We start from the raw sequence: 24,287 nt of genomic DNA, 5'->3' as shown, positions 1-24,287 counted from the left end.
GACAGGTATTTAACTGGGGATTGTGTTAAGGGATTGTGGCGCAGCTGCACTAGCTTTCATGCAACACAAATTGGGGGCTAGGTCGTTGGACGATCCGACTGATTCAGAAGAAGAAGGTGAACTCCAGCGGACCTGAGCGTGGGAAGCGACACATGCAAGATATCTGGCGCACAATCTTAGTGAATCGCGGCACAGTGCATTATTGTCAGACAATGCACTTTCGTGAACTCGGGACCGGTTAAGTAAATGTACCCCATTGTTTTAAATGGGTGTTTTCTCATTGGTTGTATTTTCACTGATCCATTGTCCATGGAAAAAATTATTAAACATCTTCTATTTTTTTCACTGATGTGGATCACGGCAGGCAACAGAAGTCTATGGTTCCTCATAAAAAAATGGATGCAACATCCGTTATTTTTCACTAATGAGGCTGAAACACCAAGTATGATGTTTACAAAGCAAAGTTAAACCTTCAGTTTTTGTTGCAAACACAAAGACAAAATAGATGCGCACCAACGCCAATGTAATAGAGCGCTTGCACGCGCAAGCCTATTAAAATGAGTGCACCAGAAAAAAAAAAAGGGTGTGCCAGATTATTGAAGACTGTGCGCCAGTCTTCAATAATCTGGGGCACTCTGCACATTAGAGAGGCACACTGCACATAGTACTTCATTAATGATAAATCTGGGCCAATGACTTTTGGGTTTCCCTTGGCTGTAAGCCATAAATATCAACGTTGACATAAATAAACACTTATAAAAGTGTTGAAATTGTTCACTTTCTGAATTGAACTCAAAAACACAGAAGACATGGGGGGTCATTTACTAAGGGCCGGATTCGCGTTTTCCCAAAGTGTTACCCGAATATTTCCGATTTGCGACGATTTCCCCTGAATTGCCCCGGGATTTTGGCGCACGCGAACGGATTGTGGCGCATCGGCGCTGGCATGCACGCGACGGAAATCGGGGGGCGTGGCCGAACGAAAACCCGGCGGATTCGGAAAAACCGCCGCATTTTTAAAAAAAAATGTGTCGCAGAGCTTGCACTTACCTTCACTCAGCCCGGCTCGGTGTATTCCAGTGTGTTCTGGGGAACTTCAGCGCAGCAGCGCCACCTGGTGGACGTTGGAGGAACTGCCTTAATAAATCCCGGCCGGACCCGAATTCAGCTCAGAGAACGCGCCACTGGATCGCGAATGGACCGGGTTAGTAAATCTGCCCCATGGGGTCTTAACTCCACTGTGAATTCTGGGTAAGGAAAAAGCAAATAACTTTTCCTGGATGGAAACAGGAAAACTATGCCTCGTGCCATCTTCGCCATCAATGTTGGACTTTCAAGAAGCCTAGTGACACGAGACAATATTCATAAAAAAGGGAACCAGCCTATTATTCGTTATCCAATAGTCAGGGGTGGGATTCAAATTCCTAAATACGAGAGCAAGAAGTCTGTCATGTAGAACAGGGTGTGAGAAAAAATGCTATCTACTCTAACCAACTGTTCCAATATTTAAAATGCACTTTATATTAATAAACTGTTTAAATCCACCTTTTTGTATCTAAAATGATTTAATTAACATATTAACTCATTATAGATATAGGGCCCCTTTACCAAACCATAAATACAAAAATGTAGTGCTAACTGCATACAACACCAGAACCAAGTTAAATACAGCACCAGGTACAAAAACATACCATAGATACAACATACACTAAAGTATAAAAAGCAGGGCATTACCTTGTCCCCTATATATACGATGACCCAGCAACGTGAGATGGCCGGACAACGTATTAAAGGAAAACAAACACTTAAAAATCAAGCTAAAGATACTCATCCCCGCACCTCTTCATCTTGATCCCGGCACTTTCCTATACTAGGCTTGAGTTGAGAAAGAGGAGGATGGAAGGCAGGAGTCCATTGAAGAGGAGGATGGAGGACATGAGGCCACAGGTAGAGGAAGATGGAAGACACAAGGCCACAGGAAGAGGAGGATGGAGGACAGGAGGCCACAGGCAAAGGAGGATGGAAGACACGAGGCCACAGGGAGAGGAGGATGGAGGACAGAAGGCCACAGGTAAAGGAGGATGGAAGACACAAGGCCACAGGAAGAGGAGGATGGAGGACAGGAGGCCACTGGCAGAAGAGGCTGGAGGACAGGAGGCCACAGGTAGAGGAGGCTGGAGGACAGGAGGCCACAGGTAGAGGAGGCCACAGGGAGAGGAGGATGGAAGACAGGAGGCCACATGAAGAGGAGGCTGGAGGTAAGAAGGCCACAGGTAGAGGAGGCCACAGGTAGAGGAGGATGTAAAACAGGAGGCCACATGAAGAGGAGGCTGGAGGACAGGAGGGCACAGGTAGAGGAGGATGGAAGACAGGAGGCCACAGGAAGAGGAGGATGGAAGACAGGAGGCCACAGGAACAGGAGGCTGGAGGACAGGAGGCCACATGTAAAGGAGCATGGAAGACAGAAGGCCACAGGAAAAGGAGGCTGGGGACAGGAGGCCACAGCTAGAGGAGTCTGGGGGCCACAGTAAGAGGAGGCTGGAGGTAAGAAGGCCACAGGAAGTGGAGGATAGAGAACAGGGGCTACACCATGTAAGGAGGGTTGGGGGTAGGAATACAGATATTATTATACGTAAGTTTGAGATGAATAAAAGTGGAAAACCGGGGGTATTATATGTTGCCGAGTTGCATAAGGGGGTATTATGTGGGTCCATAGAGAGGTTGGCCATAGGAACAGGGCATTATGCTATGTGGAGGTCATTGTGGGGGACTGAGACACTAATAAAAATATGTGTGGGGGCTGCTTAAAAAAATTAACTTGTACTACCTCCATGGTCCCCGCCCCCCCCCCCCCCCCCCGCTTATCAAGTAGGTACCCCTGTTTCTTTACAGGGACACGGATGCTGCGCTGTGAATAGTTTACGGTTGACCGAGGTGTCCGGCCATGCCCACCCGGCACCATTCCCAGTGCTGTATCAGGTGCTGAGATATGGGGGCAGGTGGGCGTCCTTGCCGGGCGTGGTAGCCACCTTGCCCGGCAGGAAGCTGTTCACAGCACAGCTTCTGTGTCCCTGTTTGTTTACAGGGGCAGGGACCAGAGAGACGACTGTGCAGGACAACGGGAGGAACCGCAGAGGTAAGTACAAGTTTAATTTTTTATACAGCCCCCACCGGCCACGTATGTATTTCTATTAGGGTCTAACCCCTTTAAAGAGGACCTGTCACCCTAAAAAAGTGCACTAGGAGCTTCCTACTAAAGTATTCATGAGGGGGCGGTGACTGCTGCATGACGCGCGGCAGTCACCGCTGCCCTATGGAGAGCTTTGAGAGCGGTCCGGCGTTAGAACTGTACATCGCCGCGGTGTTAGTTACCGTTATCAGAGGTTTCCAATAACGCTAACAGTGTAACACTGCTGCATTTGTCCATTTTTCTCTCGCCCAAAAGTTAGGAGGTGTGCCTTTAGGTGCACAAGTGTCGCCAAATTGCAACCGACACAAAACTGGCGCAGACACTTCATAAATACACGTACAAGCAGTTTGTATGTTCTGTCTAGTGCAAAGTCAGGCAAAAAAGTGGTGCAAACGCTTTCCTAGATCAGGGCCAGTTTTTCTGGCGCAAACACCTAACACAGACACGTGAGGGGTTTTATACTTCCATCCCTATTTCTCTGCTGCAAACGTTGGGAGTAATGTTATTTCTAACGTCATAAGGCATGTATATCCTTATATCACGTACCGATCTGGACGGAATATACTCGGCATTTACCAATAAATTACCCATCTAATCCACCAGGAGGAGCCATTCACACTGTACGGGAACTAAGCCACGCCCACAGGGAGGGCTTACCATCAGCTGTGAGCCACATCTACCGGAAGGTGGAGACTTCGAAAATATCAAAAACAGAATTACTTAAAGGTGACGCCCCGAAAGGAGGAGCTACGTATAATACAGCATTAGGTCACGCCCTCTATGAGGAGGTTCCAGGCACAAGTCATGTGATGTCCCTGCAGTTTCCGCCTCTCGATACTTCCGGGTTGTTGTGTACGGCTGGTGGAGGATTGCAAGGTGCAGGAGCGATTGAAGGTGTGTGGGAGAGACCATTGCGCGCAGTGCCGGGGGGGATCCTGTGCTAGTGGTAGCGGACGTGTGGCTGCGGGGTGACTTTGGGGTCTGTCTCCTGTGATATATTGGGGGAGTTACTGGTATCGGTTGTGGTCACAGTGAGTCATAGTCTGTGCTGTTAGTGGTAAGAACATTGACGTCCTGTAAACGTGGTGATCTTGTATTGACCTTTTTACAATATCTTTGCGATCTCTGCTTGTTGTCAATGAATAGAAAGCTTCAGCGGGTTATTAACCTGTCCTGGTCATGTGATAATAGCACAATGCTGCTTCACATGACCATTGTAGATCTCCATTCACTAAGATCAGAGATCTCAGCAAGCAGAGATGTTATACCGCTGGTCACTTTATTCCGGGGGATACATACAGTATTAGGAGAGTCTGGTCACTGCTATACTGGGAGAAGTAAGGTTCAAAGGGGAAGTGGCAGAGATAAGAGGAGCTCCAGCTGTGAGGACTGATAGGACAGGTGACGTCTACCACCTGATAATGGCTCCTCTGACCTGAATGATCTCATATATTTATGGGAAGGATTGTTTTCTTTCTTCTACGCTGAGCCAAGTGTGCACGTTCATGGGGAAGTAGGTGGGAATATCTAGTTCTGAAAGCAGACCTGTCCCTGCCTCTGATGTGTCCATAAATATTAGTATTTTCCAATCTGCATCATTCATTGACCACTTGTGTGACTAGGGTTGTGGCTTTGGTGGCTGATCACGAGTCCATGTGTGGCTCCATTGGGATAGATGTCCCGAAATTACTTGCCATTATGTCTGGAAGGGGCAGACATAGTTTTTCGAATGACCGGGAATGAAATAAAAAAAACCCTCTATGGCCTACATCACCGTAGCACCTCTCGTATCCGCTGCCTACATTCACACGTGCGTATGCCGCGATGGGGAGGAGGAGTGGAAACGCCCCCCTCTCCATAGAGATGCACAACGCCGTAACACCAAGAAGGATAGGACATGTACTATCTTTTCCCCGTGTACAGTGCCGCATGCAAGCTTTGTGCATGGGGTCTAATAATGTATGTTGCCCCCTCTGCCCATGTTCCTATCCTGCCCACTAATCATGACGTCTGTTTCTCGGTGGGCAGGACCAGGTTGCAATGAATACAGCAGGGGCGGCATACGTTATTAGGTGGTGGGTACGAGAGGTGCTCCGGTGATGTAGGCCAGAGCTTCTTCGGCACATTTGAATATTTTTGTAAAGTGTTTCTTAAGAGAACTTGACCATTCCCGGACATACTAAAGGCGAGATCTTCCCAGGGCAGACATAATGAGCAAGTATGGTTGGGACATCCACCATCAGTAAATCTACAGGCGGCAGAGGGTAGCGGGAGCGCGCCAATGTTAATTCCACATCACTGCTGAACCTCTGTATACAAACAGAGACTGCAGGGGGCAGGAGCAACTGTAATTACAGTATAAGGCTATATTCACACTGCCGTTGCCCGCCCGTACCGTACTGTAGCGGGCAACGGCAGTGTACGGGGAGAGGAGGAGGAGGTGAGCGCAGCTCACCCCCGCCCCTCTCCATAGCAACCTATGGCGCACGGCCCCGTATTACGGGAAAAGATAGGACAGGTCCTATCCTTTTCCCGGGTACGGAACGGTACGGTGCCGCATGTGTGCTGCACCGTACCGCTCCCGTAGGGTGCCGTGCGCCCATAGGAGTGTATGGGGGACGTATATACGTCGGCCGTATATACGTCCCCCATACGTTAGTGTGAATGTAGCCTAAGGGTAGATTCAGTGCGCTGGAGAGGAGGGGGGATGATCACTGGTCACCCCTCCCCTCTCCATAGAGCAGCACAGGGCCGGAGCTGTAACACGGCAGAATATATGTCCCGTATTTCTCTGTGCACGGTCACAATGTGGTGCAGCAACCGATGTTCACTAAAAAGTGACCGAGCGTCATATGCGTCAATGGGGACCAATAACTGTCCGCAAATGGTGCTGTCAGATATTGATCCTCATTACCTTTGTGTGAATGTACCCTAAGTTCTATTATTTTTACACCCTCTGGGAATAATAATAATAAAAAAAACCTTATAAACCCAGACAACCCCTTTAAGAAATATATGCGATACAAGAAAACACATCACGCTCCTATATCCAGTGATGTGTCTGGGAAGTCTGCGGAAACACTTTAGTGACCACCCCTATGTGTTGTTAGGGTGGTGTAATCTAAGTTTAGCATGGGCTTCCCTTGCTGGGCAGAGCAGTTGCTTTTGTGTCTTGTGACAGCTCTGCACCTGTCCCATTAGCTTGGGTTGGAGGAAGATTTTGGCTGTGTGACACATTGGGTCAGTGCTGTCCACAATCTGTAAATGCTTTCTGAAAAAAGGGGTCTTGCCCTCTCATCTTATCATCCCGCAATACAATCCTTGGTGCTTATACTTTCCATTGCAGCTGGAGGTCTTCTGATGGCCGCTGGGTCTGTTCTGTGGGAAACCCTCTGATAGTCCGTCTGTCAGTGTATAATACACAGCAATATAGAAGTGTAAATGGTAAGATGGGGAAAAAAAAATCCATCCCATTTTCCCTATTTAAAATGTAAATTAAAAAAACTTGTATATAAAACTGTGTTCTTACTGACCCAACCAAATAAACCACTTCTTTATTTGTCCCATATGGTGAATGAAGTAAAAAATAAATCTAAAAACTACGCAAGTTTTACGATTCTTTATGTGCATCCACCTCGTATAAAGATATATCTATTAAAAAGTGAACAATTGAAAACAACTAGATCAGCAAAAAAAAATAAAAAATTCTTGTGCAGGAAGATAAGCAGCTGCCAGGACCGACTGACCCACTTATCTCTAGAACAAAACCCTAGAGGCCTCTCCCGCTCTTGTCTCCTCTCATGAGGACATTTGCTCTAACTTTGCCAGAAAAAAATAAAAAATGTTTGGGTCTTGAAAGGAAACATTTTTGTAAAAAGTGATTTTATTATTGTAAATCTTGAAAAACTAAAAACAATGAAGCCAATATTTTTCTGTAACTTGCTCCTGACAGATGGGCCGATGACCAGCGATTCTCACACTGAGGGTTCCCGTCACTTGCCAAAATGAGTAAACTCCCGGAAGACCTTCAGTCTGAGCTGGAGAGGAGTCTGCCGGCCATCGCCTCTATAAACTCTTCTCTGAGCCAGAGCCTGTCGCCGCAGTTCTTCCTCCCACAGCAGCGCAGGGCCATCTCCGATGTGCGGAGGACCTTCTGCCTCTTTGTGACGTTTGATCTGCTCTTCATCTCTCTCTTGTGGATCATAGAGCTCAATGTAAGTACCAGATGCCTAAGATGGCAACATCAGTAACTCATTATGGTCTCCTATTAATGTAAAGCTCAGGATATTAGATAATTTACCATTATACATCTATTAAAATTTATGCACCACTTTCTTGATGTGTAAAGTGAAGCCTCCTGTCTTGTACCTCATCAGCCAACCAAAAAATGGCTGCAGATGGAGGGTTATGTGACCATGTCCATAAACAATCACCTTGCCAGGACCTTCGGATAGTATTGATGAATATAAGATTAAGGTCCTGGCAGGGCGATTGTTGATGGACAGTTAGAGATCACATGACCCTCCATCTGTGGCCATTTTATGGACAGGATTGTCTGGCTGATGAGATAAAGGACAGGAGGCTTCACTTTACACATCAAGAAAGTGGTGCATCAATTGTTAGACGTATATTGAAACGCTTTCACACACTAAAGTGGCCAACCCCTTTAAGCTCTATGTACAGAATAGGGGATAACAAGTTGGCAAGTGTACTCCTGCTGGGAGCCCCATTCTAACTAATTGGCTGCCGCTCCATTCAATAGTAGGGGAGTGTTGGATATTGCAGAGTACAGCGCTACATAAACCGTGAATGGGAGAGCCTGAGATACCAGAGCACTGTGCTCTGCAATTGGTGACTTGCATAGGGTGAGACTTATCAAGCAGTGGAATAATTGCAAATTCTTGCGCAGTGCAAGTATTTGCGATTAACATTGCAAATACGCCACCTCCGGCAGCATGTTTACTGGTTTTCATGCAAAGCAATGGCAGGTTCGACCTGGTGTAGTTTTGCTCGCCGGCCACGGCGCCCGAATCAAAGGACCTGGCCGCTATGATACACCAGTGAAGGGACACCGGCGTATGATGAATCATTCCCAGAGTCTTTAATGGAGCAGCAGGAGGTATGGTAGACCCCCCCCCCCTGTTCTCTTGATTGCTGGAGGTTCCAATCTTGTCTGAAGCCAGCAGTCAGACCCTCAATCATCGCCTTGTTATTCCCTATCCTGTAAATAGGGGATGAAAATCAAACTTGGTACAAACCCTTTAATTGGTTATTCTACCTATATCCCATATATACCTGTGCAGCGCCTTCCATCCCTAAAACAATGTCCTGACGCTGCTTCTCCGCTGATGGTAAGGTTGTCAGCAGTAGTGGTTTTGCAGAACTTTCACAGAACTGAGCTACACTCTTTCCAAAACCTCCATAGAAGTGAATGAGAGTTACGGAAGCTGCATACTCCAATAACATACGCTGTTTCTGTGACGGAAACCTTATTGGTGTGTAGAAAACCCCTTTAATGTAGAGTTTTTATAATTCAGTACCATTAGGTGACACATATTATAAGTCAATGCACCTTCCTGGTTTTGTTTAAGTTTCCGATCACCCTTTGAGTACACAATTCCAGATCAACCCTGACTTTATTGGTTTCTGTGCATATGACTTGTCTGACTTGTTTACTAGATGGCCGTCGTTGTGCCAGAAGCTATGACTCTCTATGTGTGCATGGGATGTATATAGAGAGATGAGCAGCTGCCAGGACCCACTGACACGCTTATCTCTAGGAGAACACAATCCTTGAGGCCTCCCCAGTTATTGTCTGCTCTCAAGTGTACATACATATATTATGGTAATCTTAGGCTGCCTCTTCACATGGCATAGTATATATGTTGTACGTCACCCTATGGTTTGAGGCATGAGCCGTACCTCAGCATCACTAGTTGTCTAGTTATTCTGCCCTTAGGAGCTTGCAATCTATGAAGCTCGTCCAGGTTATTGTCTCCCGGTGACTGTGACAGATGAGCTGCACTGCTGTGCTTCTGGCTTTTCTCTGATCAGGTCATTTATCAGTATGAAATGTAAAAATTAGGATTTAGAGTGCAGCGGGCACAGTGCCCGTCCATCTATCACTCAGTAATAGGGCTGGTAATGCGGTTAGTATTGACTCTGCCTTGGGATTTAATAATAGTGGCAGATAAAGAACATTTCCACTCCAATGTCAAATAATTATTTACATCTGTTCCTTGGAAAGCTGGGTGATAAACAGTAAGACCATTCGTGTCACAATGACTGCCCATTGTCTGATGTGATCTTACCCAACAATCTGCTAAATAATAATAATGCGATAAAAAAAAGACAATGCAGAGGAATTTTATACTTAAGGATGATATTTCATGTCTATTTTTAATAAATTCTTGTATTTCCAATGAAACAACAGAGCTTGTTCTTCCTTTTTCATTCATTTTTGTTGTGTTCCTCTGTTAGTCCTCATGGAAGCTTATGAATAAAGTAACAGCTTGTTGTTACTATTTCGGGTTCTGCTTTGCCCAACGTGACACGGTCCAATCTGACTTTACCTGGCAGTCAGTGTATGGACACACCCCTTTGACAATGGGATTGGTTTAACCTAGTTGTCTTTCTACTCGTACATTTCCATGCGGAATAACGGAGCGGCAGAACAATATAGAAGTGCTCCACAATAAAGATGCCCCACAAATTCTATTTCATGAAGATTACAAGTATTTATTATGTCTGGAGAAGGGGACGGGTCCTTATTAAAGGGGTTGTTTAATGGAGACAAATGACTAATGACTGTTTTTTTATTTCTCCCTTTAGACCAATAATGGGATTAAGAAAAACTTGGTGAAGGAGATTGTGGAATATGAGTTCAGTACCTCGTTCTTTGACATATTTGTAAGTGCTGTCCTGTAGACTGAACACTGTTCCTAGAATAGCAGATCCAAGGAGATCAGTACTCAGTCCCTGTACACATGACTGTTCCCCATTAAAGGATGTCTACCACCAGGATGAAAGATTGTATGCAAATGAGCCAGAAAGGCTCCAGGCTCCATTAACACCTGTGGAGCCTGGAGCCCCTCAGGCTCATTTGCATACAGTCCTTCATTGTGGTGGTTGTTGCCCTTTTAATCCTCAATACTTGTAATCAATGGGGCTCATTCCAACTGTATTAGGCTATGTGTTATTTTCTTCCTTGCCCAGGAATCTGTGTAATTCAGATCAGCTGCATAACTTCTCTTATTGTGTAATATTATAGATCTTCTTCTGGTTGTATTTTTTTTAAAATATAACTTATGATTAATTTTGCATAAAAGGTCATTAAAAGTCCTTCCAAACTTCCTTTCCCTTTCATTGGTTCTAGACCATCCATTAGTGAGAACGGGACCCTCATTCTTGTGAAGTGTGGGGGTCCTAACAGTCGCAACCACATCCATCAGATTGTTATCCCCTAACCTGTGGCACAAACCCTTTAAAGGGGTTTTCCCAAGAAGAAAAGTTGGGGCCTATTGCATGGTTGATCAGTGGGGGCGCATCGCTCGGCAATTTCCGTCAGCTTCATAGAGCTTAATGGAGCAGAACGGTCATGTGCGGCCGTCTGCTTCATTAGTCTGAAGAAGCAACAAGGGGTCCGACGGAGGTACTTGGGACCCCATCGGACCCCTCGTATAAGTGATCTGTGGGGGTCTCGGCACTGAGAGCCTAACTTTTCTTCATGCATATCCAGATTTCTGATGCTGTAGGTCCCAGAACTACCACTGACTACTGTCCCATATACAGTAGGGTCATTCACATCATGAGCAATCAGTATTGCTGTGAGTTCTGGTCAGGTTGGGAAGTGCAACCAATACACGGACCATGTTTATAGGCACAAATCTGACCGGGTATTTAGAGGTATGACGTGGCTCATCCCATTTTTCTTTCCCAAAAATTCATCTATTTCCATAAATTTGTGTTGCGCTAATTCCTTGTAGACTTCAATCAGTAAATTGACACCTGAGTGTTGGCATTCGACTTGTCAGAGTCTGCACATTCTGATATGTGGTTACTTTACAATAGTTTTCTCTTCCTAGGTGTTGGGGGTATTCAGGTTCTCCGTTCTGCAGCTGGGCTATGCTGTCCTCAGACTCCGGCACTGGTGGGCTATAGCTGTAAGTCTTTCTGTAAATACATAGGATTTCCCTTACAATTAAATCATTTGAAATGACACAATTGGACAACTGGGAGGTATATAGCACCCCCTTTAGGTTTCTCTTGAAGCCCAATCCAACTCACTGGGGCAGATTTATCAAGCTCTCTGAAAGTCAGAATATTCCTAGCTGCCCATGGCAACCAATTACAGCTCGGCTTTCTTTTTACCAGTGCTCATGAATATTTTAAAGTGGAGCTGTGATTGGTTTCCATGGGCAACTGAGAACATTCTGACTTTCAGACAGCTTGATAAATCTGCCCCACTGTTTGTTAACTTCCCTTTTTTGGATAAAGAAAATGTTTACCTATCTATTGATCTATGCAGGAAACCACTTATACAACCAGTCATATGAATGGAGTGAATGTAAACTTCAGTCTATAAATTTACAAATTTTCATTCCTCTCTAATTTGTCTCTCTGTAGTCTTGTATTATTTAGTAGTTTGGGAGAAACTAACTATTGTGTTTGTCCCTTCCACCAGATCACAACCCTGGTGACCAGTGCATTTCTCATTGTTAAAGTCATTATGTCCCAGGTAAGTGGATGACATGAGGTCTCGTAAGGAGCTTGTGTAATATGGCAGGAGAGTAACTTGAGGCACAATGGTCTGCAAAACTCTGCACCAATCCTGCGGTAATGTCTCCCTAGGGAGGAAAGGTTCATGGAAGATACTGGAGAGAATGGTGTGGCACATGCATATTTGTAGGGAGAAATATCTTCTTATATCTTCTCTTATATGGGCCATAAATAGGTAGAGGAAATGGGGACCAAGAGAGCTGCCTGGAGATTGCTGTGGGATTAAGGAGTATCACAAATAGCTTGTTCCCATATGGTGTCTGACCTTGGGGAGGACCATAGTTATCAGTGCTAATTTGCGGACAGAAATAAATATTTGTATTAATTAGGTTACTTAACCTGAGATTAGTTGTACATTTACATGGTGTTCAAGGGAACCTGGCAGCAGAAATTCACCTAATAATAAGCCACAACTAGTTCCTCATTACCTGACGACTAGTAACTTAGCACCTACCAATTAACATCCTCCAGATCACGTCTCTTTCATGGGACAGCTTTGTCCTGCAAAAAAACTACTTTGGAGTGGGATGTAAATTGGCTGTATATAGTGAAGGAGGTGGAGACTTTAGCAGTGATGTCAAGCTCTCACTTCTGCACTGATTGACATCATGGGAAATACTTCAGAAGAGCCGGTTAGGGATTTACCTGTATGCTGGGGTGTCCATTACAGAGACGGAGCCATTATTATGCGAGGAGAGCGTGACTTCAGTGCTAAGCTTTATTTCTCTTTTGGCAACCACTTTACATCTCATTTCAAAGCCTATTCTTTTTTTTTTTTTTTTTTTCTGGGTGATGCTTCCATATTGGGTCATGAAAGAAACATGATATGGAAGGTGTTAAGCTGCTTGTCCACAAACTGGTGTTTTTTTAGGTCAATTTCTGTTGCCGGGTTACCTTTAAGTAGAACACAAAATACATAACTTGCCTTACAAAATGTTTCTTCTCCTTTCCTATCTCCTCAGCTTCTGTCTAAAGGAGCATTTGGTTATCTTCTGCCCATTATATCTTTTGTACTGGCTTGGCTGGAGACTTGGTTCCTGGACTTCAAGGTTTTGACACAAGAGGCAGAGGAAGAGCGATGTAAGAGGTTACTAACATAAAAGGGGATAAATGGTGGGGGGAAGAAAAGGTTGCCATAAAGATTTTACAACCTACAAGAGAAAATGATTGGAGATGGTCACCTCTTGGCACTCACACAGCCCCCGATATACCTGCAAATGCTTCCTAATGTCTAAGGATGTGTTGGGCACTTATACTCACCTTGTTAAGTCCATAGTGAGATGGGTTGGGCTCTTAAACAAAACTACAACATGGTAAGTATAAGGCCCTAATTGGGTCACCCATATTATACTTGCCTTGAAAAGTTTTTTCGTTTGCTGCAGGTCATGTGACCCCACAAGCAGACCTCCTGGGCCAGTATCTCAGGACTTTCTATTTACCTGTTGGCTTCTTGCGGATGGGGGGGGGGAGGGAGGGGAGGGATACTGTGCATTTTTTTTTAATCATTCGTCCACCGAATGCCAGCAGGACATGGGAGGTCACAGGAAGTCCTGAGTCCTGCTGCCCAGGTGTCATGTGACCTGTGGCTCCAGGATGTGAATGGGGAAACTTTCACAGGGTAAATATAATATGTAGTTGCATTTCTTTGAAGCAGAAGACTAAGAAGAAGATTAAGAGAAATTTACAGTGGAGGAAATGGGCAAAAAAAGGGGAACAGATGTCGGGGTTGTAATGGGATGTGAGATAAAATGCAATAAATTATTGTAATTAATCCTTATTAATGAAAGTATTTTCTATGTTGTTTACTTTAGGGTATCTGGCGGCACAGGCCGCTGCTCTTCGCCCTCCGCTTTTGTACCCAGGAGCTCCATCTGAGGGACAGTTTTACTCCCCTCCAGAATCTTTTGCAGGTCAGTTACATAATGTGAGATAATGTATGTCGTCCCCCTTGTAATGATGCCTTCCCTTCCGATACTTCATCTAGATTAAGCGGACACCTTCTCTGAGGCTAGATCCCTGACAACCAGATCACATTTGTCTCTTCTGTCGCCACAGGGTCAGATAACGAGTTTGATGATGAAGATGAAGCTGTCGGCCGTAAGGCTGTAACTCCCCAAGAACGAGAATACGTCAGGAAAGGAAAGGAGGCCCTGGAGATTGTGGAGCAGATACTGGCCCAGGAGGTCAACTGGAAGTTTGAAAAGAACAATGTGAGTATCTTGTGTCCTCTCCCAGAACTTCTGCAGCCTGTGGTCCCCTTCTAGTTCTAGTGGTTGCCCACTTTGGACTTTGAGGGGTTCTCTATCACACAGCTGCCATTGCATTAAATTGATATTTTCCATCAGCAATGGCAAATTTTCCCACTAGCGCCACCACAGGCTATAGCAAGTATTGCACAGCTATAATATTAATGGGTTTTCCAGGTTTGAAGATCAGCAGGGGCCCACACCTAGCACCCTCATTTGGTTGTCTGAAGCCATTGCAGCAGTCTGGCGACAACCTCTTCTGCTTACAGGGCATTAAAGTCACATCTAGAAATCAAATGTCCTATGTAAGGCTCAGTCCATTTCAATTAAATGGGCTGTAGCTACAGTACCAAGCAGAGCCTCTGTGCAATATATGGCATCGTATGTCAGTGTTTTACATTTTACTGATCCTGGGCAACCTCTTTAACATACTGGCTTGTCCTTGCCAGGTGCCCGAAAGATGAAAGAGCTCTATACCCCCTCCTTTTTATCCCTAGGGTTTCTAAATGACATATGTCTAATCCATTCTTCTCTTCCTATTTTAGGATGTCGGAGACATTGTGTACTCATTAGACATACCTTTCCATGGAAAGACTTTCATCTTAAAGGTATCCTTGAAAGTTCCCTTCTGACTGTGTTGTCATTGTATTTAACTAGTGTGTTATCTATATGATGTGACCTACGCGTGTTTTGTGCTTAGGCCCTCATTCAGTGTCCTGCAGAGGTTGTGTACCAGGAGGTCATCCTGCAACCTGAGAAGATGGTCTTATGGAACCGGACAGTAGCCATTTGTCAGGTCAGTGATTTTCCTTATGTAGTGATAGAGACTTGTATAAGGGAAATCTAAAAATATCTGTGCTCTCTACAAGAGGTGTCATCAAATATCCATCAAAAGCCTCAGTGTTCCAATATAAAATAAGTTGCATGCCTTGTGTTGTGTTTGTCAGATCCTACAACGTGTGGATGACAACACCCTTGTATCATATGATGTCTCTGCAGGAGCAGCGGGTGGAGTAGTGTCTCCCAGGTCAGTGTCTAATCCTTATTCAATAAGACATTATACTATAAAACCACAGTGTTTACTCGCGTATAGGGCAAGTTTTTCAGTACAATCTTGTTAAAAATCCCCACTTGGCTTCTACTCAGATGAATTAGGAAGATAGATAGATAGATATAGATATATAGATATAATCATACACCCATATATACATATATAAATAATAAACTTATAGGGGTTTTCCCACTAACAAAAGTTAGGCCCTATCCCGTGAATAGGGACTAACTTGCTGTTCAGTTGGGGTCTCAGTGCTGAGGTCCCCACAGATCACAAAAACAAGGGTTCCGATGGGGTCCCACATAGCTCCATCGAATCCCTTGTCGCTCCGGCAGACTTATGGAGCAGACGTGGATAGGGCCTAACTTTTCTTCGTGGGAAAACCCCTTTAATACTTGCTTCTGGCGTTCACCCCTGGCATCCTCTTCTCATTTGTGTATCACTTCCAAGCGTCTTTCTGCAGGCAGAGGAGCGTCTATGTTCTTTAGGCTGCATTCACACTACAGTATGGGGGACGTATATACGGCCGACGTATATGTGGCCGATATACGTCCCCCATACACTTCTATGGGCTCGCGGCGCCCTACGGGAGCTGTACGGTGCAGCACACCTGCGGCACCGTACCGCTCCATAGCCCGGGAAAAGATAGGACATGTCCTATCGTTTCCCGTATTACGGCGCCGCGGCCACACATTGCTATGGAGAGGGGCGGGGGTGAGCTGTGCTCACCTCCTCTCCCCGCGCTGCTGTGTGCCCACCGTGCTACGGTGCGGCGGGCTCACGGCAGTGGGAATGTAGCCTTACCCGTACACATGCTATACCGCGACGTTGTCGCTGCCTCATGACTTTATAGTGTGTGTCAGCAGAGTGTATAGATGCGTCTCTGCACTCCCATACCAGGGATGAGCGCTGGAGGTCAATATTAAGTTTATTATTTTTAAAGGGGTCTGCTGCAGGGCATATCATTACTGGGGGGGGGGAGGGCTGCATGGGGGAATATCATTACTAGGGGGCAGGGCTGCATGGGGGAATATTATTACTGTACTGGGGGGGGGGCTGCTTGGGGGAATATCATTACTTGGAGAGGCTGTGACCAATACCTTTCCCACCCTAGGCTTATACAGCAGTCAATAAGTTTTCACAGTATTTTGTGGTACAATTAGGGCCCTCAGCTTATACCCAAATGTATATGCTACTAATATCCAACTGCATTCCAGGGATTTTGTTAACATACGACGAATTGAGAGAAGAAAAGATCGCTACTTGTCAGCTGGTATTGCAGGGACGCACCACGCCAGACCACCGCTAACAAAATATGTCCGGTAAGTTAATACTTTAACTTTGCTCAATCTTCAATTCACTGAATTGGCTCCCCAGTGCATGCAAAACTAAAACCCCCAACATGCTGTGACTGCTGCAGGCTGCAAGGGAAAGCTTTGAGATGTAGAATTTCCTTTCTATCAGGTGTCCAGGAGTAGGAGGCTGATTTAAAGGAAACCTACCATCACATTTATAGGTAGATCCAGTGGCAGCGCTCAGCAGCTGCGCGCACTCGTCTGTGGTGCCAGAACTGCTACGCATGCACAGAACTCTGGCTCCTCAGATGAGTGCGCTAAAAACTGGGCTAGGACGGATAAAAAAGGCTACTAGGGTGTGGAGTAGCTGTAGCTACCAGTAGCCTCTTGATAAAATGTATTAACATCTGGGCCACTACAGAAAAAAAAAAAAAAAAAAAAGCATAGGGCTACACTATATTAGAGGACCCTGCCACCTGATCTTCCATATTAGTCTATCATTAGGTTTATCATGTTTGATTGATCTTTGATTTAACTGATTTTCACTAATGTCCACTAGGGGCTGCTGTATCACCTTCCAAAATATATATAGGAGGGGGTAGAGAGCAACACAAGTCTAATTCTCTACAGAGTCTGTACGTTGTGATGTTGGTAGATGTTCGCTCTTTGTAATCTCTTTACATATTGAGATGGTTCTGAATTTTATTGGATGATGTATTACATGGATTTATTATTCGGGTTAAATTTGTGTCTTTCTTTCAGAGGAGAGAATGGACCTGGAGGTTTTGTAGTGCTGAAAAGCTCTCGCAATCCTGCCATCTGCACTTTTGTATGGATCCTTAACACTGATTTAAAGGTAAGTTGTAGTGGTTTTATAACTACATGTCATGTAACAGATCTGCTGTTATCTTTTTTCATGGAGCCTGGATCTATGAGTAAGTTTCCCTGCTTTATTATGATTGATTCTGATGGTAGATTTCTTTTAAAGGGGAGCTGTCCCCACAACCTAAATGTATTGGGCCAGCCACACATGACCAGGACTGAGGATGGGACTTTGAGCATCATTGTGAAAAATTATACTCTGGGTCCTTTCTTCTCCAATAAGTAATCACGGGCAGTAAGTGGAGCCTGTTCCTACAGATAATGGTGTGCTCTTTTTCAACAGGGTCGACTACCCCGCTACCTCATCCACCAGAGCCTGGCCGCCACCATGTTTGAGTTCTGCAGCTTCCTACGGAAGAGAGTCTGTGAAGTTTACAGTGGACCTTCTTAATTTTCATGTCTGGGCTCCTAATCCTAACATGTGCTTCCTCCTCCCTGCCGCTAAAGCACTGACCTGAAGCTATATACCCTTTTCTTTTGGACTTTCCAATGGGGAATAACTGTCCCACACAAGACTTCTTATCCCCAGTGTCTGACAAGTCTTGCCAATGCATTTCACTATGACTATGAAGATAGATGGCGCCATAGGGAGAGCTGAAGAGCGTCGTCCCCATTGATGAAGGTTGTTGTGGAGTGAAAGAGTCTGAGCCACTAATAAATTTTTCCAATATTGTTTTAATCAAACTGAATGACTGACAGGTCTTCCTGGTTGGGAGGAGTGAAGCTGACCCCATGCTGGGCATGGAGGGTTCATATCTCCCAAATCTCGTGACTTTTGGATTTCCGAGGTCCAGTTTACAATTGACTGCATTCATGTTTCATTTCCCTTGTTCTGTAGCAGTAATGAGTAGAGAGGGGGGTGGGTGTCTGCCCCGATGCACTGAATCCTACAGAAATCGGTGGGTGCACTAAGTTATTTTTATTATTTGGACGCCTTCAGGGTGTCCACATTAACACATCTTAATGGTTCTTCTCACTGCGTATTCCTTATTCACTTGGTTTTATGTCATTGTGTTACTTTTATACAAACACCAACCAGTGCCTATCAGCCCTCGCTTGTGTTACATGGGTGAATCCCACTTTACAGCTTCTGTAGGTCAATGACTACTGGAGACATGTCCGGGACCAGTAGGCACCACTTGGTTGTCTCCAATTGGACCATTTTGCCAACAGCACATCATATTTCTGGTGGAGTTGGACTTGGTATGTTTCGGATGTACAGTGCACGGCTTACAAGGATACTCCGGGCAGCGTGGAGACCCTATGCAACGCCTCAAAGCCTCAACATAGTGAAGAGATGTCCGGAGTGTTCTTTTAAGATAAACCAATGGCCACAATGAAAGGTCCTGTTTAAGCAAATGCTTTCACTTGTTATAAAATTCTGGTGGACAGCAGAGTTCTAAGAAATGGTGTTCGTGCATTATGTTTTTTTGTCTTGGGGAAATAACAGTATTTTCTAAATCCATAGTGATGAATGGTCCTTTTTGTGTTCATTTTAAGGGCATCTAGAACCAGGATGAAGGACTGTATGCAAACGAGCCTGAGGGGCTCCAGGCTCCCTAGAACCTAGAGCCCCTCAGGCTCATTTGCATACAGGCCTTCATCCAAGTGGTAGATATCCTTTAAAGGAGGTGTCTAACTCCATAAAATATGTGAAAAATTTTTCAAAAATAGTCGGTCTGTAAACTAAAAGCTGTTGTCGGCCTCCTTTATTAACAGTCTTTGATTTCATCTTCTAAAGATGAAGTCACCACTGAGGCCAGTGATTGGCTACAGCTTGACCTGAGCAAATCTGACCTGAAGACGGCCAGTCACATGATCTCGGTACTAACAGAGGATTGGCTGCAGGGTAAACTTGACACTACTGAAAAGACAACAGTCACATGATCTTGGTACTACCAGGGATGTGTTACCCATTTTTATTTATTTTTTAATTTAGAACATTTTCCGAATATTAGTACATATTGTATGGAGTTGTACAACCACTTTAATAAATTCACCAGAAGCAAGTAAATAGAGTTGTATACAATTGGTTTGCCGCTATGTGCTGTATGATCCATAATTATAAATCCCTGGACTCCTGGATTGTTTTTCTTCTATGGGACTGATTTCAATGAAATTTTTTTTTCTTTCTAATGATGACAATGTTTTTCTTCCAAAGAAATTGATAAAAAACAACATTTAAATGAATGAGTTTGCTATTGTCTTATTGGGTTGGGGAGGAATAGATTGGGGCTCAAAGGCAGACGGTGTTTGGTACTTCATGCACTGACCTGCCGAAGGGACAAAAGCAGACTGCGATTTCTACTGGAGAAATACATGTGAGGTTTTAAGAACCCTGAACATGTCCTTAGGCTGCGTTCACACGTTCCAGTTGAATTGCACTTTTAAAATGAAGTGCGTTTAGAACAGGCAGGGGCTTGTCTTGAGCGCCACGTGTTTTGCATGTCAGCAATGTAAAGTGCTGTTATCGATCACATTTGTTGAAGTCGAAATGCATTATGCGATTGAGACAAGCCCCTCCACGTTCTGATTGAATTGTGTTTCAAAACGTAATTCTACCGGAACACATTGAATGCAGCCTCGGGCACTATTCGGATGAGCGTGTGAAATATCAGGTGCCACAAGGAAGCAGCTAGGTTCTAAAACTTGTCTGCTGGATTGCTTCTTTAAATTAGTGTGTGTGTGTGTGTGTGTGTGTGTGTGTGTGTGTGTGTTTGTTTGTTGTTTTATATCAAAAAATTTCTTTACATTTTTTTTTCAAGGTGAATTTGCAGGGTGGTCCAATTCTGTGAATAGTCCTCCTCTCTGGGAGGATGATGAACTTTATTTGAAAAACCCTCTCTGAATTATTGGGCAGCAACAATAGATTCTCCCAGATCATTACTGATGTCCTTCCTCCTTGGCATTGTCTTAGACATGCTGGAATGCTTCAGACTAGCAAATTGTTAGGGCTCAGTTCACATCTCTGTTATTTTGAACCAAAACCAGATGCGGGTAAACACACCAAGTGAGTACGTGTATTTCTTGCGACTCTACCAAGATGAGGTATAATATTCTGTGTGTTTGGCCGATCCTGTGTGTTTGGCTCACAATAACTGAAGACACAACGGACATGTGAACTGAATCTTAGACTTCTGCTTTTATAGAGGTGGTCACACTTGATGACCAATCAAAGCAGAACCTGTTTGTTCCTCACTCCTATGGAAGCAGTAAGGATGTAAGAACCGCTGCTGCATTTAGATGACCAGACGGATTCTGCCATTGAACTGATGATGAATTCACCTCATTTTAAGGCCTTCTGTTTGTGTTCTTTGTACCATAATTACATAAGAACAACGTAGCTGCCCTTTCTACTTCTCGTGGATAGATATAAATAGTATGTGAAAAAAAACTAAATATAATCTGAAAAAAAATGTTCTGAAACCCTAATTTAAAACCAAAGTCCAAAAACCATGTGAGAGGCTTTGGGTGAGAGATTGTCACAGGGGGAGCTTTATCATAAGTCTCTTAGAGCAGAACTTTTCTAAGTTACCCATGGCAACCAATCAGGGCTCAGTTTTAATTTTCCCACAACTGTTTATAAAATTAAACCTGGGCTGTGATTGGTTTTCATGGGCAACTAGAACAGTTTTACCTCAGAAACTTGATGATGTATCTGTGTGTGTAACACGTATCCAGGCATGGGGGCCCATGACTGAGTTCTTGTAAACCAGCCTCACTTACCATAAGGCCTTGCTGCTTTCCGGGTAGCTACTCCCCCTACTTGCTGTCACATTCCAGGGTGGGGGTCTTGTACGTCTGTTACGAATTTGTGATGTCACTAAGGAACTTGATAGGTGGGCTGCATTCTTGTGAAGACCACATTCAGCTGACATCACTGTGTCTAGCAATTTGGTGTTCTTTAAATAAACCTTGACCTAGGGTCTTGTCATATGATCTGGTAGAAGCTGAGCCTGACTGATGTGTTTACATGACATGTGGACCAATAGTTACGACGTTGTAGTACAGTAAATCTATATCCCCCATTTACTGGTAGTATTCTAGTGGGACGATGAGTAATAAGCAGTATATAGACTATAGATAGCCATATATAAAGAATATCACCATATATACCTCTTTAAAAGATCAACTTTAAACATATATCATTCAGCAATATTCTAGTCCTACCTGGCTTGGTTTTTTGTTTTTTTTTAAACAATTTTTGTCTTTGCATAGTTTACAATTAAGTAGCAGTAGAAAATAGGACATTCTTACAGTATTGTAGATATTCAGACACGAGCATATTTGTCCATTTTCACAGGAGTACATTACATTTATGCAAAAACAACTTTTTTATTTTCCTTTACCAATATAAAAAGAACAAACCTCAGCCTGTGATTCCAGCTATCCACATTGCCACCCGGCTTGTCTGGGGAAGTTTTGCAGAAAAACCAGCAAACAAAAGTTCAAAGGAATGTAGGTAATTGGAGGGAACTCGTCGTTATGCCCCCTCCATGTCCTCATTAGGTGTGGAGGTGGGGAATTCGCTATTTTAATTGCAAATTCTTGCACTATTATTTCACTGCTTCTAATAGTGATAAATCTCCCCCCCCCCCCCCCCCGACAGTGAATGGGGGTGCTGGAGATTGCCTCCCATCCACCATTGTATTGTATGGAGCATTAGGACGCATGCTCCACCTGCCACTTCATTAAATTAGAGAGAATGGGACCCCTCTTCTTGTGATTGTGAGGGTCCCAATAGTCGAACCGCTGATCTATTGTGGATAGGGGGTAACAATAAAAGCAGGTACAATCTTTATAGGGGTTTTCCACTAATGACACTTGTATGACCATGTTTGTATGCTCCACCAGAGCCTCATAGACTTCTCTCTGTCCCAGAGAGAGAGAGGGAATAGAGAATGGCTCAACATGTGTATTGGTGATATATTCACATCAGGCACTTACTGACCCCTGTTCTTTTGATTGTTTGAAGATGCAGTAGTTGGACCCCCAGCAAATCGACCCTTATGAGGGGTTAAGTATTTGTAGTGTGAAAATTCCTTAAAGGGCTTGTGTATCTGCTCAATTTCTGCCTTTTTGCGATGTTTTTGCACAGGAAATTCTCAGATACCTCAAACATTAAATTGAGCAAAAACTTCCCCTTGTAGTAGCAATAGACCCAGATACACCCCCTCCTATGTGGTGCAGTTTTGCAATTAAATTTGTGTTGTTTGAAAATTCTCAGTTGATAAATGTGATGGTGCACACTCTATGGTGTATTTTTTCCGCCATTGCGTGACTTTAAAGTTGCGGTTTTTTCCTGCTAAAAAAACCCGCAAAAAGGATGTTTGTGCAAAAATTTGCGACAATTATACGCCAAGAAGCTACATAAGACTAATGATAAATCTCCCCCATGGAGAGAGAGAAATGAGATGGATCAGAGATACATGAGATCCAGTAGATGCCTATTACAGAGTCCTCTCTGCTACATCTCTGTTCTCACATATATGTGCCTGCCTACCTCCCCCTTCCTCCCTTATCACTTATCTCCTTGTGGCTTGTAGTTTGCAGCTTGTCTCGCCTCACAGTCTCCTGCGAGGAAGTGAATCAGTGTCTGTGTCTTTTAGCTCCGTGCAGGGGACGTGGCTACAGGCACAAGACACCGAAATCTCTGCACGATCTCACACCAAAAATCCAAGATGGCGTCCGACCCTAAGCCTGAAGTCACAGGGTTGGATATAGGGGCAACTGAAATTGTATATACCAGGACTGATAGAGACAGGTTGGACTTATATCTGTGAAATGCTGCATTTTTGTTAATAACAGTGAATTTGAGAACTTGTTATTTTGATGTGCTGAGTACATATAAGGAACTTGTCTTCGTGTGAATATCTCTTTAAATTGGAAGTCAAAATGGGAGACTGTCTCCAACTGGAAGTGGGCTAATTATTGTGTTGTTACATGTGTTTACTATTTGCCACTGAGATAACATTGGCCCACATTTATCAGATCCTGTACACCTAAAATCTGGCATACAAGCCCTAAAATCCGCCAGTGCGCCTGGCTAGAAGTGCCCTGCTGTCACAGCACATCACAGCTGCCCGCAAGGATTAATCAGGAGCCCAGAGCCTCCTGGGGTCGGGGGCACCATAAAATGCTAGCATACTTATCACCAGTGTATGTGCCCCATTATTCCTTTTTACCAGTGCAATGGGTTCCTGTAGTATGGCAGGCCCATTGCTTCCTCCGATGTGGGAGGCTGTCCAATGGTTGAGAAAAAACGCTCTTCTCCTGTGCTACTCTTGCAGCTCAGCGGTATAGAGATGAATGGAGCTTGGCAGCAATCCCAGTAATACCCAAGGTTTGCTGTGGCAGGGCTTTGGACCCTTTGGTACCCATTATTCGTATGACAAGTGAGTATCATTTATACAATATAAGTATGACATAGGAATTCAAAAAGAGCAAGTACAAGTGTAAAAAACTTGGAACAATACCTAAGACTCAGCATATCAAAACCACCTGAAAAAGCGTAATTGGTGCAAACCTTACTGAAAAGTTTATAGCCACCTCGCTTAGTGGTAGAACTTAAATACCCCAACATTGCCCAAATATTAGTACCTATGCATTTATAAATGGTATATCATAGGATCCATTCAGCTTTGATTGCTCCTTTAATTTACTTTGGCATGAAAGATAGAAGTGAAGAACCAACAGAAGGGAGCGTACATTTATCTTCCAAGACTTGCACTGATATGTATGGTCAGTGTGAGGATAAGCTTCTCATATTGGTATTTCATTCTCTTTATCAGATGTGTATGGTAGTGTATTTGAGTATTTGGGGCACAGACATACATATCCCT

General features: G+C 44.2%; 1 protein-coding gene across 2 annotated transcripts; it reads left to right on the top strand.

Moving 5' to 3' along the window:
- The first annotated feature begins 3,930 nt into the window (after positions 1-3,930).
- STARD3 (StAR related lipid transfer domain containing 3) lies at positions 3,931-18,129 on the top strand. 2 transcript variants are annotated; one of them, XM_072111507.1, is made up of 14 exons: positions 3,931-4,084; positions 7,143-7,404; positions 10,022-10,099; positions 11,275-11,352; positions 11,874-11,927; positions 12,931-13,048; positions 13,780-13,878; positions 14,024-14,178; positions 14,760-14,822; positions 14,915-15,010; positions 15,162-15,241; positions 16,486-16,590; positions 17,326-17,419; positions 17,729-18,129. In XM_072111507.1, exons 2-14 carry the CDS (start codon positions 7,195-7,197, stop codon positions 17,834-17,836), a joined length of 1,338 nt encoding a protein of 445 aa, XP_071967608.1. In that variant the 5' UTR covers positions 3,931-4,084; positions 7,143-7,194; the 3' UTR covers positions 17,837-18,129. The 2 variants fall into 2 exon arrangements, with proteins under 2 accessions (XP_071967608.1, XP_071967609.1); XM_072111508.1 differs by lacking the exon at positions 3,931-4,084 and adding an exon at positions 4,102-4,158.
- Positions 18,130-24,287: the final 6,158 nt, after the last annotated feature.

The sequence above is a fragment of the Engystomops pustulosus genome, chromosome 6 (genome assembly GCF_040894005.1).
Source record: "Engystomops pustulosus chromosome 6, aEngPut4.maternal, whole genome shotgun sequence".
Classification (NCBI taxonomy): Eukaryota; Metazoa; Chordata; class Amphibia; order Anura; family Leptodactylidae; genus Engystomops; species Engystomops pustulosus.
The sequence above is the reverse complement of the archived record's forward strand: the minus strand, read 5'-3'. Positions and strand labels throughout refer to the sequence as shown.

Bases quoted from the DNA above. Each gene is read 5' to 3' on its own strand.
- STARD3 (XM_072111507.1), top strand. From the start codon at position 7,195: ATGAGTAAACTCCCGGAAGACCTTCAGTCTGAGCTGGAGAGGAGTCTG. The intron at 10,100-11,274 runs GTAAGTGCTGTC...TTCTCTTCCTAG, and splicing joins CCTCGTTCTTTGACATATTT to GTGTTGGGGGTATTCAGGTT. The intron at 15,242-16,485 runs GTCAGTGTCTAA...ACTGCATTCCAG, and splicing joins GGTGGAGTAGTGTCTCCCAG to GGATTTTGTTAACATACGAC.